Genomic DNA, 15,702 nt, shown 5'->3' with positions numbered 1-15,702 from the left:
TAAGAATATAACTTTTGGGTTTTTTTGTTTTTTCTTAATAGTTAAGGGTACCTTTAATACTTGGGGTTTTTTTAAGAAACACTGGTGGGGGTCAAGTAACGGAGGGAGGGGTGGGGGGAAAGTAAGATATGGGGTAGAAAGATTTTTCTTTTACTTTAAGCTTTTATAAGTTGTAGATATAGTTCTGCTACCATATGTTACTAATAAAATTGTCTATATGAACCTGACTGCTCAGCAATTTCATTGAATGCCCACGAGTTCTTGTATTGTGAGAAAGGGAGAAAAGGACTTCTTTCTCTGCTTTCTCCATCCCATGCATAATCTTGTAAACCTCTATTATGTCACCCCAGAGTCGATGTTTCTCCAAGCTAAACAGCCCCAAGCGTTTTAATCTTTCTTCATAGGAAAAGTGTTCCAAACTTTTAATCATTCTAGTTGCCGTTTTCTGGACTTTTTCCAATGCTATAATATCCTTTTTGAGGTGCGGTGACCAGAATTGTACACAGTATTCCAAATGAGACCGCACCATCAATTTATACAGGGGCATTATGATACTGGCTGATTTGTTTTCAATTCCCTTCTTAATAATTCCCAGCATGGCGTTGGCCTTTTTTATTGCAACCGCACACTGTCATGACATTTTCAGTGAGTTATCTACCACGACCCCAAGATCTCTCTCTTGGTCAGTCTCTGCCAGTTCTCAACCCATCAACTTGTATTTGTAGCTGGGATTCTTGGCCCCAATGTGCACTACTTTGCACTTGGCCACACTGAACCTCATCTGCCATGATGACACCCACTCACCCAACCTCAACAGATCCCTTTGGAGTGCCTCACAATCCTCTCTGGTTCTCATCACCCTGAACAATTTAGTGTCATCTGCAAACTTGGCCACTTCACTGCTTACTCCCAACTCCAGATCATTAATGAACAAGTTAAAGAGCATGGGACCCAGTACCGAGCCCTGCGGCACCCCACTGCTTACCGTCCTGCACTGTGAAGACTGCTCATTTATACTCACTCTCTGCTTCCTATTAATTAGCCAGTTTTTGATCCACAAGAGGACCTGTCCTTTTACTCCATGACTCTCGACCTTACTAAGGAGCCTTTGATGAGGAACTTTATCAAAAGCTTTCTGGAAGTAAAAGTAAACAACATTTATTGTGTCCCCTTTGTCCACATGTTTGTTCACCCCCTCAAGGAACTGTAACAGGTTTTTTGCTGCTGCAAGATTTTAGAATGTTGTGTTGCCTAGAAACAAAAACTGCTTTTGAAAGTATTTAATAAATTTCATATATAATTTTATAAAGGATTGGTTTCTTGTATACACTGCCCTGGAAACCTACAGGGTTCAGGCTTGGACTCCTTGACACTGTGTCACTGCAAACTATAGCAGTGTAGTTAAATTATGATGTTTTAATTGGATTATAGTTTTAAATGTTTTACTGCTGTCTTCATTGTGAGCTCCCCTGTGCCTGCTTGCAGGGAAGGGTGAGGTATACATGCAATTAAATGAATGAATGTAAAAAATAAAACAAGCCATTTTTTAAAAAAGAAGCCAAACACACACACAACTCCCCCACCTCATGAAAGTTGCTATGTATAGTCTAAGGAGACTGGTTGCCCCCCCCTCCAAAAAAAAGATTGTAAATGGAACATTTTTATTCCCCTCATGGCCTGAATCAAATGGGACATGGAAATCTGCTTCATAATAGCAGTCCAGCCAAAGCACAGAGAAGACAGACTGGTGGCAGCCACTCTGCAACTGGGTGTGGCCTAGGATTGCCAGGTCTGTGTTGGAAAATATCTGGAGACTTTGGGTACGAATCTGGGAGAGGGCGGGGTTTGGGGAGACGAGGGGCCTCAGCATGGTAAAATGTCATAGAGTCCACCCTTCAAAGTAGCCATTTTTTCCAGGAGAGCTGATCTCTGCCAACTCAAGATCAGTTGTAAAAGCAGGAGATCTCCAGGCTTCACCTGGAGGATGGCAACCCTAATGGCCCAGCACTATCAGCAGCCACTGGAGCACTAGCAGCCATCTCACAACTGGCCCTGTGCTAGTACTGGAGGAAACTATGCAGCTAGGCACAGTCCTGTGCTGCCAGCCACTGTATAATCAGGCAAGACTTTGCCCTAAGAGAGACTCGGAGGAAAGAAGGAAAGAAACCTGAAGATGGTGCTGGGGGCAGATTAAGGTAGGGTTGCCAATCCCCAGGTGGGACAGGCAATAGAAGTTAAACAACTACTGTGATGATAAACAATGATTTATATAAAAAAAGCATTTAAAAACCTGTTTGAAACCATACAATTAAGTGTTTTGAGCTAAAATAGCTGCAAAAAAGGGGCCTGCTCAACATTAAAATTAAAATTTATTATTAAGAAAACAAGAGTAAATGGCCATCTAAAGAACAGCTTGCTGAATATATTTATAGAAGGCTGCAGGCCAGCAAACTCCAGAAGGCTTGAGCATCTGCTTAAATGCATCAGTTTGAACTGGCTCTAGCTCATATATGAAAAATGTACACACTTAAGTGTCTTGGAGTGATTGAAAGAAAAGATGTGATAAGAAGAATCATGAACATTGGTTAGTACTAGTGGCTGTTACACCTGGAAAAACATAGAAAGGCATTACTCCCGAGGAAGTCTACTGATGAAATAGGCCTATATCCGGGTGCTCATAGACTTTTTTTGCAATATCGAAATGTTAATATTGGACCTCTATTACAACATGAATTATGCAAAATTTACAATATGAAATATATGAATGGATATTCAAATTTGGATTTTTATTATAATATGAAGTTTGTAAGATTTAAAATGTTGAGCATAAAATAAGAAGGGTTTTCAATGATTAAAAAAAATAAATCTTTATAAATCCTTGTTTATCATCACAGTAGTTGTTTAACTTCTATTACCTGTCCCTTTTACTGTGATCTCCTTTTTTTTGTTATAAATCCCCAGGTGGGGGCAGGGGATCCCCCCGTTTGGAGACCCTCCCCCCCACTTCAGAGCCATTAGAAAGCAGCAGGGGAACGAAATGTCTGCTGGGTATTCCATGATTCCCTATGGAGACTGATTCCTATAGGGTATAATGGAGAATTGATCTGTGGGTTTCTGGGGTTTTGGGAGGGCTGTCTTTTAAGGTAAAGGCACCAACTTTTCAGCATAGCATCCACTGCCTCTCCCCAAAATACCGTCCATGTTTCAAAAAGATTGGACCAAGGGGTCCAATTCTATGAGCCCTAAATGAAGGTGCCCCTATCCTACATTATTTCCATTGGAGCGAAGGCATTTAAAAGGTGTGCGGTCTCTTTCAATGTGATAGCCAGAACTCCCTTTGGAGTTCAATTATGCTTGTCACAGCTGGCTCCACCCCCGATGTCTCCTGGCTGCACTTCCAATGTCTCCTGGCTCCACCCCCAAAGTTCCCAGATATTTCTTGAATAAAACTCGGCAACCCTAGATTAAGGTGGTTTGTCAAATGAGTGAGAAGAAAGCAGAAAAAGGGGAGATGCTATGGGGGCCGCCAGGAAAAGAAAAAGGAAATAGTGGGGAAGGGAATAAAGAGGACAATGAGAAGCCCTACTACAAGTCCTTGAGGGGCCTTTGTTTACATCTATATATATACACAAACACACACTTTAAATATCTTATATATGTGTGCACATATAGTGCAATTATATGCTGCCTTCACAATTGTTATTCTGGTGCTATTTCAGTAATTCAAGAGCACAACTCCTTGAAGGGCTAGATGAAAGTTCACCATAAAGGACTTTCTTTAAATAGCAACAACATTAATCTTTGACTAATTGGAGAGAAATTAGCAGTCTGAGTAGCATAAATCTCCAACCAAAGCAGCCCAATGCCTAATGCTGGAGATCCTGGAACCAATGTTTCAAAGCAAAGAATCAATATTCCAGGTATGGTCACAATTCTAATGGATAAGAAAGTGAAGATGCAGAAATTTTGATCTTGTTTCACATCTAGGGATGTCAGACAAGCAGACTCAAAATAATTAGACACATCCCACTTAATTTTTGACACAATTCACAAAACTTCAGCAAGTTACTAAGAATGAAAACAATACATCTTGCTCAGATGTATCAGTCCAAACACTCTAAAGCTAAGAAAAATACACTGAAAAACATCTGATCAAAGCAAATAACAATGCAATTTGTCAGGGTTACAGAAAGCTACCTAGGACACATGTAGTCCTTCCCTAGTCTCCCTCCCAGTTAGACCCAACCCTAAAATCATGTGAAAAAAACCATTAGCCAATTATTACTGTTTTTTGACTCATACTTTCCCCAATTCCATTTTTCACATTTGTATATTACCCTTCCTTCAACGAACTCAAGCCAGTGTTCATGGTTTCCCAATTTTATCCTCTCAATTACTTTATGGGGTATATTTACCTTCACAGTGGCACAGAGTGGTAAGCTTCAATATTGCAGTCCAAGCTCTGCTCACGACCTGACTTCAATCTCAGTGGAAGCTGGGTTCAGGTAGCTGGCTCAAGGTTGACTCAGCCTTCCATCCTTCTGAGGTCAGTAAAATGAGTACCCAGCTTACTGGGGGATAAAGTGTAGATGACTGGGGAAGGCAATGGCAAACCACCCCATTAAAAAGTCTGCCGTGAAAATGTCGTGATGCGACATCACCCCAGAGTTGGAAACGACTGGTGCTTGCACAGGGAATTACCGTTACCTTTTTACCATAAGGTTTCAGACAGAAAGACAAGCCCAATAGGTCCAGGTTTTCAATTACTATATAATCTATATAGGTCAAGATGGTCACAACACCCAAAGATTCAATCTATTCCCTCTCCCCAATATTTCAGCAGCATGTTCTTTTAAAAAACCTTTCAGTTAATAGTACTCACAGTAAATAATATCTTGAGCATTAGGGGTGTTTTGTGGGACATTTCTCAGTCAGCATAAAACCATAAAAAGAGTCCTGCTAGATCAGACCAATCCAGCATCCTGTTTCTCATACGAGAGACCCTGATGCTCCCAGAAAACTTACAAGCAGGACACAGAGGCCTTCTCCTTCTGGCTGCCCACCAGCAAGGGGGTATATTGCCTCTGAATGTGGAGACTTCATTTTGCCATCATGGTTAAAGCTATTGAAAGACTCATCCGCCATCATTTATCCTTTGAAGCTGTCTAAGAACATAAGAGAAGCCATGTTGGATCAGCCAGTGGCCCATCCAATCCAACACTCTGTGTCACACAGTGTCCAATATATGTATGTGTGTATATATACACACACAGAGAGAGACATATATACATATACACACACATATATATATACTGTGGCTAATAGCCACTGATGGACCTCTGCTCCGTATTTTTATCCAATCCCCTCTTAAAGCTGGCTATGCTTGTAGCCGCTACCATCTCCTGTGGCGGTGAATTCCACATGTTAATAACCCTTTGGGTGAAGAAGTACTTCCTTTTATCCGTTTTAACCTGACTGCTCAGCAATTTCATTGAATGTGAGAAAGGGAGAAAAGTACTTCTTTCTCTACTTTCTCCATCCCAGGAATAATCTTGTAAACCTCTATTATGTCACCCCGCAGTCGACATTTCTCCAAGCTAAAGAGCCCCAAGCGTTTTAACCTTTCTTCATAGGGAAAGTGTTCCAAACCTTTAATCATTCTATTTGCCGTTTTCTGGACTTTTTCCAATGCTATAATATCCTTTTTGAGGTGCGGTGACCAGAATTGTACACAGTATTCCAAATGAGACCGCACCATCGATTTATGCAGGGGCATTATGATACTGGCTGATTTGTTTTCAATTCCCTTCCTAATAATTCCCAGCATGGTGTTGGCCTTTTTTATTGCAACCGCACACTGTCATGACATTTTCAGTGAGTTATCTACCACGACCCCAAGATCTCTCTCTTGGTCAGTCTCTGCCAGTTCTCAACCCATCAACTTGTATTTGTAGCTGGGATTCTTGGCCCCAATGTTTACTACTTTGCACTTGGCCACATTGAACCTCATCTGCTATGATGACGCCCACTCACCCAGCCTCAACAGATCCCTTTGGAGTGCCTCACAGTCCTCTGGTTCTAACCACCCTGAGCAATTTAGTGTCATCTGCAAACCTGGCTACTTCACTGCTTACTCCCAACTCCAAATCATTAATGAACAAGTTGAAGAGTATGGGACCCAGTACTGAGCCCTGTGGCACCCCACTGCTTACCGTCCTCCACTGCGAAGACTGCCCATTTATACTCACTCTCTGCTTCCTATTAATTAGCCAGTTTTTGATCCACAAGAGGACCCGTCCTTTTACTCCATGACTCTCGACCTTACTAAAGAGTCTTTGATGAGGAACTTTATCAAAAGCTTTCTGGAAGTTAAGGTAAACAACATCTATTGTGTCCCCTTTGTCCACATGTTTGTTCACCCCCTCAAAGAACTGTAACAGGTTAGTGAGGCAAGTTCTTCCCTTACAGAACTCATGCTGAGTATTCCTCAATAAATTGTGTTCATCAATGTGCCTACTCATTCTGTCCTTGATAATGCTCTTTCCTGGTATTGAAAGACTGACTGCCCTGTAATTTCCTGGATCTCCTCTGGAACCCTTTTTAAAGATGGGGGTGACATTTGCTGAATTCATTTTTTGCCTCAGTCTTCACTGAGGAATGGAGGCAGATTTCAATGAAAGATTACATATTTTTGTCAGGAGATTCACAAGTTCAATTTTGAGTTCTTTCAGAACTCTTGGATGTATGCCATCCGGACCTGGTGACTTATTAGTTTTTAATTTGTCAATCAGTTGTATTTATTTATTTATTTATTTATTTAGTGGACTTATATCCCGCCCTTCTCACCGAAGTGTCTCAGGGCGGCTCACAGCATAGTCAGGGCGGCTCACAGCATAGGACCTCCTCTCTTGTCACCTCAATCTGACTCAGGTCTTTCAACACCCCTTCCAAAATTAGTGGTTCCGGAGTGGGCAAACACTTCTCATCTTCCACAGTGAAGACTGAGGCAAAAAATGCATTCAGCTTCTCAGCCATTTTCCTATCCTCCTCTTCAGTAATCCTTTTACCCCTTGGTCATCCAAGGGCCCCACTGCCACCCTGGCTAGTTTCCTGCTTCTAATATATTTGAAGAAATTTTTATTGTTGGTCTTTATGTTTTTTGCAATATGCTCCTCATAGTCCCTTTTTGCCTGCCTGATTATAGTCTTGCATTTGATTTGTCACAGCCTGTGTTCCCTTTTATTAATCTCACTTGGACTAGCTTTCCACCACTTAAAAAAGTCCTTATCTTTTACAGCTTCCATCACTTTGTTTGTTAACCATGCAGGCCTTCTCTTAAACCTGTTTGTGCCTTTCCTAACTTGTGGTATATATTTTATCTGAGCTTCTAGGATTGTAGTTTTAAATAGCCTCCAAGCTTTCCCAAGGGTTTTGTCTGCATTTACCTTTCCTTTCAGTTTCCTCTTCACATGCCTCCTCAGCTCAGAGAATTTACCCCTTTTAAACTTAAACGTGGTTATGCTGGTCTTTTGGGGCAACTCCCTATTTATACAAATGGTGAAATCAATAACGTTATGGTCACTGCTCCCAAGCGGTGTGATCACTTTTACATCTCTCACCAAGTCTTGGACATTACTTAGGGCCAAATCCAGGATCGCCCCACCCGTGGTAGGTTCTATGACCATCTGCTCCACAGTACAGTCATTGAAAGCATCTAGAAACTCAATCTCTTTCTCTTGACCTGAACACATATTGACCCAATCAATCTGCGGGTAGACATCCAAACCCCTTGAATGTATAAATAAGACATCCAAACCCCTTGAATGTATAAATTTCAAGACAGTGATGCTTCAAGCCAATATTACTAAGAATTGCAACATAATGCAAGTCTATGGCTAATGAGACTGATGTTAAAAGCTGTCTATGCATGTGCACAACAGTTAATATCTGTCTGAGAGAAACAGACATTCTTGCTTAAAGCTAAGTGATAGAAGGTTTCATTGAGCGAGCAAATTCTATAAGGTAAACTGGCATCCTTTGCCAAAGAATTGTATGTGTTCTGCTATCAAGAACTTAATATCAACCATGTGTGTCTTTATAGGCAGATAACATCTTACTGTATGAATGCTAGCATCTTCAGAATTAAAATATCTAGCACCTACTAGCAAAGTTTTGAGATCTAGTCCCCAGGACAGATAGTTAACACTCAAATACATGCCGTAAGCAGATAAACTCTTGCACTACATACACATTCAGTGCACACTAGCAATCGGAACAAGTAGATATCTAGTGTTTTCTGTGGGGCCAATTACAAAGCAATCTTAAACAGAATTATACCACTAAGCCCAGTTACTTCAATGATTTAGAAGGGTGTAACTCTGTTTAGGATTGCACTGTTAGGGACTATTGATGTGCACCTCCAATCTGGGTGTACAGCTGAATCACAGTTATACTGACTCTCAATAACACTCCTATCCAATGCTGCATCATTGTGTGGCCTCTTGAGCACAAAGTGTTCTGCAGAATTGCCCTCACTTCTGTCACTTTTTCCCCATTGGAAAGCTGTTCTCTCCATAAGACTTGGATACACATCCTTAATGAAGGGAAACACAGTTTTCTGTCTCACATATAACATTGTTTTTTGTACAAAACAATTATTGTATCAAATGGCAGCACACCTGTCACAAATCAAGTAATTGCACTCATAACAAAATAATCAATCTGTCAATAAGCCATTCCAGGCATTTAATAACATGCATCTGATACAAGGTCTTTAGCATTTTCTTTGTAACCTAGGAAGTTATTTGAGCATAAGAAAAGCCCTGTTCATAGACATACTTTCCATTAATTTGTCTAATCCCACTTTAATGCTATAGTGGCTATCACCTAGGGTTGCAAACACTAGGTTGGGAAGTTCATGAAGATTTGGGGGTGAAACCTAGGGAAGCAAGGAACCTCACTCAGTAGGCTACAGTATCACAGAGTCCACCTTCTAGAGCTGCCATTTTCTCCAGAGAAACTGATCTCTGTAGTCTGGAGATTAGTTGCAATTCAAGCCCCAGCTGGGAGTTGACAGCCCCACTTCCTGAGGGGATGACTCTCACCAGTAATTTAGGCACTGTGTGAAGAAGCACTTTCCTTTGTTTGTTCTAAATATTCCCTGTCATCCTCACTGAGAGAGGGAGAAACACCATCATATTTCTGTTTACAGAGCCAGCCATTGGACAATGTGCCTCATATCCTTGTCCTCCATGAAAGTCCCCCCCTCTCCCCCTAAGCCATGTCTTTTGATTAGTATCAATTACATATTTATTTACTTCACTTATACCCAGTCTTTCTCCCCCAAAGAGAACCAAAACAGGTTACATCTTCCTCCTCTATTCCATTTTATCCTCACATACCTTTCACTTTATCCTCCTGTGAGGTAGGTTAGGTTGAAAACTTGTGACTTGCCTAAGGTCATGAAGAGCGACCCCTGAATAATTAATGAATACCGCTATAATAAATGAAAATATGTCTTTGCCTTCAAAAGCAAAAGAGAATGTCTGATGCAACATTTAGAGTGATAGTTGGAGGCCACACAGCCCAAAATGGGTGTAAATTCAAATGTTGTAAAAGTAGATAAAAGAGGCCCCTCAGAGGAGTGGAAGATTACTGGAAGGAAAGCGAGGGGGTGGGGGAATGTTGAGTAGATAAGCCTGGGGGGCTTGGCTGCTTGTTTTGGGGTTGAATAAAAACAGCTTGTATGAGGAAAACTTTAACTTAGTCATTTTGGGGCTTATGCCGACTAAGTTCTGCTTTGATGTCAGAGTAAAATCGTTTCATACCAAGCAATGTGTGGGGCTCTATTATTTACCTGCTACAGTCACCCAACAAACTTCCAAGGCAGGGCAGGGATTTGAACCTGGATATCCCAGATCCTAGAATCTGACATTCTACCCACTACACCACACTGGTTCCAGCAACAAATTTATAACAGTGCACAAAAGAAAAAGAAACCAGGTAAAGGAGATCTTAATTAAATGATTTGATAAATTCTATATATTTTGTGCTGACAAAAAGCCTCCCTCTATCCTGGATTTGAAATTATTAAAATATTAACTTCTTGCACATCTTTCAGTGAACCACAACATTACCACATTTTTAAAAAAAGTCATAATGATGAGGGCAGATTACTGCATGACATCTGCCTCACAAAAGCTGGAATAAGTATTGTTATTTTTGAAGAGCTACTGGACTCCTGCTCTGTTCATTTTTGTTTTTTTAACAACTTAATATTGTTTGCAATTATATTGCAATACTTTAGACATGATGGTGTGAAAGAACTTGAGCTTTGCCAGTGGCCTGTGATCCTCATTTTTCCTGCAGTTAATGACCTGCAAGTTGCAACACATTCTTCAAAAATACTATGAGAAACCTAAGAAACTGGGCAGAAGATTTTTTAGACAGCCAATGATTCATAATATTTGCCTAGTTATTCAAATTATTTCCCTTCATCCCCCCCCCAAATTATGCTACTTCACTTAATAGGAAAATCACCCTTGATATTCCCCACAGACTCATTAATATTTTGAACTTAATCTATAATTTAGTTTGGCAATTTTTGGTGGGATTAATTCACCTAGGAGAAAATCAGTAGCTCTTTAACCGAAGTTATTGCCATATTTCACTTTCAATAATTATTCCAGTGCCTTCTCCAGTGGTATCAAACATGCAGCCCGAGGCCAGATCAGGCCCCCAGAGGGCTCTTATAAGGCCTGCAAGAAACTCACTGTCATCTGCTACCTTCTCTCTCTCTTACTTCCTTTTGCATCACAGCTTGCTCAATCACACAGGAGCTACAGAGCAAAGCCTCTATTTGCTCCATTGGCTGACCAGAACATGAAGCAACTTATGTACAAAAGCTCACAATGCCCAGCCATTTCATGTTTTCCCCTGGGTTTTAGGCTCAAAATATTGACCATGAGATTTCTGTAATAAATGTCAATAAATCAAAAGTAGATTTGCAATTTATACACACCTGAACAGCACCTGAACACCATACTCAAGACTGCTACAACACAGACATTGTCACCAGATTTTGAAGCAATAATTCAGAGCAAGAGGTGTCAATTATCAGTTACTGTTAAATAAGCAAAACATTGCAAGAGTGCTAATCTTTTAAGCATATTTTTAAGTTTTAAGAAAATCTTTAATTGTGTTTGTCTGTGTCCTTTATAAAGTTTATATTCCTGCTACCTGGCATTACATTTTATGACACACATGGCCCAGCCCCAAAAGGTCTCATTATGTCAGATCCAGCCCTCATAACAAATTAGTTTAAAACCCCTGACCTACTCCATGTTCTGATATGACATTTTTAACCACCATGATTAGGGAATGGCACCTTTGGAAACCCATGGCCATACTGTTCTGTTTTGGCAACACCTTCTGTGTTTGGAATCTGATGTAAACAATTCACAGACATGTTCTGAGATTCTGAAACCAATATAACTTTCATACTGAAGACGACATGAACTAGCAACAGCTGTCCATCTGTACGTTCTTGTGAAACACATTAATGAGCTTAAAAAATGAGAGCAAAGGTGAATGTGCACTCATTAAAGATGCTGAATTTTTCTCTTGCACTGTATTTGACAGCTAAGAATGTACTGAATTATGTACTGGGACACAAGTGTTAGCAGTCAAACCCCTCCTCTCACTGAGGAGCAGTTTATAGACAGAAAACCCATAAACACCCTTAGCTATGGTCTGTCAAAGAATTCCAATGCAATAGAAAAACTCTGGCATCTTTCACATCAATGGATGGATGGACAGCCGTTGCTAGTTCATGACATTATATGCAACTGACCTCTCAGTAGAAATAATGAATACACCAGTCTTCTTCAGGATGCAGTGGTGGGAATCCAATCATAGTTTCAGAATCCCAGAACATGTCTGTGTATTATTTACATCAGATTCCAAACACAGAAGGTCCTGCCAAAACAGAACAGTAGCATGGCCTCTGGTTTTCAATGGTCATTCCCTAGAGCACAATCATGTTCAAGCTGCAATGCACTGCCTGGCCTAAAAGGTTGCAAAATGGATGCCAGCCAGGACAAGTCTGGACACATAGTTTAGAAGAGTGTGGGAAAGAGCAGCTGACTGGCTGATGACCTCCTCCTTCCCACCCTAAAAAGATGCATAGTTCAGGACAATGGGTGACCCAAAGATAGATCTCCTCACCTGGAATTAACCACATATACACCCAGCCTCCCTTTCCCACACCCATTTACCCTGATTATACAACACTTAACACTATTCCCCTATAATTGTAGCTCTCTGCTCCATAGCAGTGTATTTATGTTCTGAGACCCGTACATACACCTCCAGTGGCATGTGAGCCTTCTGTTCTTTGCTCCATAAAATGCTGATCATTATACTGCTGCCTCCATGGACCTCAACCTTCAAGACTGGTAATTATTGTGCTCCCTGAAATCACTTTTCCCCACTTCCTCCCTGGCTTGTGTGTTTGTATGCATGTGTTTTGCCCTTTTCTTTTTATTTCAATAAAACCCATTCCAGTTGAACATTTGACTGGTTTATTTTAAGACTTCTTTAAGGGAAAGATTCCCATATACATACCTGGAGAATCACAGCTACCCCCTCTCACTTTGTCTCTTTAAAGCTAATTCCCCCAACTAATTAGGAGACTACCTAGTTGAGTAACACAAGGAGGAAAAGGAACAGTCAGGATGAAATCCCCCCTTCAGTGCAGTATTTGTGAATGGAAGACAGAATCAAGTTCTTCCATCAGAATGACTCAGCTCTACACTAGTGATGCTAGTTCTTGCTACAAAGTCTGAATGTGGAAAAGTTCAAAAGTCCTTCTGCTTTCAGTCCCCCTAGAACTGCTAACTTCAGAATTATCAGAATGTGGGGGGAGGCACCAGATTTGCAGTATAGCATCTAGTGCCTCTCCTCAAAAATCCCACCAACTTTCAAAAAAATTGGACCAGAGGGTCCAGTTCTATGACCCCCTCAAAAGAAGGTGCCCCATCTTCCATTATTTCCAATAAAGGAAAAGGATTTAAAAGGAGCACAGTCCCTTTAAATGTGATGGCCAGAACTCCCTTAGGTGTTCAGTTGTGCTTGTCACAACCTTGCTTCTGCCCCCCTCCCAAAGCTTCCTGTCTCCACCTCCAAAGTTCCCAGATATTTCCTGAGTCAGACTGAGCAACTCTACTGGAGTTTTTTTTTGGGGGGGGAAGGAAGTGAAACCTGGAGATAGTGGAGTCTGAGGAGGAGAGAGACCACGGTGGGATATAATGCTATAGAGTCCACCCACAGAAGATATCATCTGGAGACTAGCTGCAATTCCAGGGGCCCACCAGGCCCCACCTACCTGGGTTTGGGGAGAAGAGTCCCTGATATTCAGCCATTAAAAGCACAGGAGTCCTTGCTACAAAATAGGCCTAATTCTGCCTACAATAATTAGAGAGAAACGAAGACAAAGAGGTCACCTGAAAATAGCTGTTTGAAATGGTGCAGAACCAGTCTGATACTTGTCCTACTAATGGACTGGGGGGGGGGGGCTTGATGACATTCATTTAGCAAGATTAATTTGAGATCTCAAATCCAGGGGTTCAGCCACAAGATCTGTTCACTACAAGAAGCAAGTGTATAGTGCCACGGTGCCACACTTAGCCTAATGGCATTATCTGTATTATAAAACATGATAATGAAAAGGTAAAACAACATTTTCGTTTTCAGGAGAGCAATGTTCATCTGTGTATCTTTAACAGTCAATATGAAAATGTCAACACTCCCTTGCTGCTACTCCTGTTCTTCTGTCTAGCATACCTTATTCGCACCTCATCTTTTTCTTTCCTGGAAATTTAAAAGTAATGATCATCCTATATTAGAGACAGAGTGAATGAGAAAGAAACTATCAAGTCATTTCAAAGCAAACAGCTAATAGCTGATGTCTCATAAACTGCATATCTGACTTGAAATTTAGCAGGGTATCAGGTAGGATCTGGGAGACCCAGAATGGAATCTCCACTCTGCCAAGGAAACCTGCTGGTCTGGATGACCATGGGCCAGACCAACACACTCAGTTTAACCTACCTCACAGGGTCATCGTAGGGGAGGGGGGAAATGTTTTAAATCACTTCTTTTTGACTCCTCAAGAGAGAGAAAAGCGGGGTATAAATATAAAAATAAATAAAATCAATTAATAGAAGCCAATGGTATTGCATCATGCAATTAATCTGAACTATTTTAAACCACCAAAAGACTTGACCAAGTTAATGAAATGACTGATTAGGAATTAATGGTAAAAGTTTGTCTACACACAGTCACATAATCTGAGAGATTAACTAAAATTTGCTTCAACTAAGGATAAACAGGAGGTCTCGTGTCCTCAACTGTGATCCCCAGCAACAAGTAGGAAAGGGGGTACACTAACTGTGTATGACAGTCCCAGAGTAATCTCTGCCACAAGTTGGGTGTAGTGGTTAAGTGTGTGGACTCTTATCTGGGGGAACTGGGTTTGATTCCCCACTCCTCCACTTGCAGCTGCTGGAATGGCCTTGGGTCAGCTATAGTTCTCATAGGAGTTGTCCTAAAAGAGCACCTTCTGTGAGAGCTCTCTCAGCCCCACCCACCCCACAGGGTGTCTGTTGTGGGGAGGAAGGTAAAGGAAATTGTGAACCACTCTGAGATTCGGAGTGGAGGGCGGGATATAAATCCATCCAGTATCATCATCTTCTTGATGACCCTGATTGGGCAGAAAGGTGGCATATGAATCTTATAATCAAAAATAAATAAACTGAAGAAATAACCTTTGTTGGTATAGTTAAACACAGAGTTTGAGTCCAAATAATAACCCCAAATCCTTGGAACCACAGACCATTCAAACTAGTCTAAAGCAACATTCATTGGAACAAACACTCTGAGATCTGACCAAGTTTATGCTCCCTTTCTACAGATGGCAGGAGCAAAGCAGATGGAATGTCTTTTGTGTTGTGCATTTTACCTTCTGCCTTAATTAATATCTTACCTCCACCATTCTTTTGGCACAAATATGGAAAACGCCAGACGTTCCCAAGCCCCACAGAGTAGCCAACCTGAGCCAGAATGTACTGCAGTTTGCTATTCCACGCTGGCCTGTCCTCGCCATCTCCCTCTCCATCTTCCTGTTTGTTCCAGTTCTCTGCAGCCACATTTAAGACACTGTGTCTGTAGTCCACCGGATCCTCATGGGCCAGTAAATCAGCCACTGATTCTGTGACAGGTTCATTACTATGTTCCCGCTGTGTCACTTTGCTGTTCTTAGGCATTGAGATTATCTGGCTCACCCACTCCTGCTCTAGGAGAGGATTTCCGTGTTGTCTGAATAATCTTTGGAGACTAATTCTCAGATCCTGGTCATCTGTGGGACCTGCAAAACAAAGCAAAAATGAAATTAAACCTTAAAACATTTTTGTCTGCTGTTAACCAGGGATATGATATTTATGATTCTACAGTTACATTATGGAAGTATAAGAAACTGCTACTGTGTGCAGAAGTTAATCCTGATAAACCCAGTTTTCATTATTTTAAAGCAGAGCAAAGCAAATTTCTAGTTCTGAAGACATGAAAACATGTGGACAGTGCCTTAAAAATACTGGAATCTGGGAGCGGAAGGGAATCCAGTCAGGAAGTTTGCAGTTTTTGCAG

At 41.1% G+C, this 15,702-nt stretch overlaps 1 protein-coding gene across 1 annotated transcript in view; it reads right to left on the bottom strand.

Annotated features, from left to right (window-relative positions):
- The window catches only part of SLC6A17 (solute carrier family 6 member 17), a 56,437-nt gene extending 41,016 nt beyond the window's left edge, over window positions 1–15,421 (bottom strand). Inside the window, exon 1 of the mRNA XM_060231617.1 lies at window positions 15,044–15,421. Coding sequence (XP_060087600.1) covers window positions 15,044–15,323 — 280 coding nt within the window. The 5' untranslated portion in view covers window positions 15,324–15,421. The remainder of the gene's footprint in view (window positions 1–15,043) is intronic.
- Between the last annotated feature and the right edge of the window lie 281 nt (window positions 15,422–15,702).

This window comes from Heteronotia binoei, chromosome 2 (genome assembly GCF_032191835.1).
Source record: "Heteronotia binoei isolate CCM8104 ecotype False Entrance Well chromosome 2, APGP_CSIRO_Hbin_v1, whole genome shotgun sequence".
In the NCBI taxonomy this organism is placed as follows: Eukaryota; Metazoa; Chordata; class Lepidosauria; order Squamata; family Gekkonidae; genus Heteronotia; species Heteronotia binoei.
Note: the sequence above shows the minus strand (reverse complement) of the source record. Positions and strands in the feature narration are given on the sequence as shown.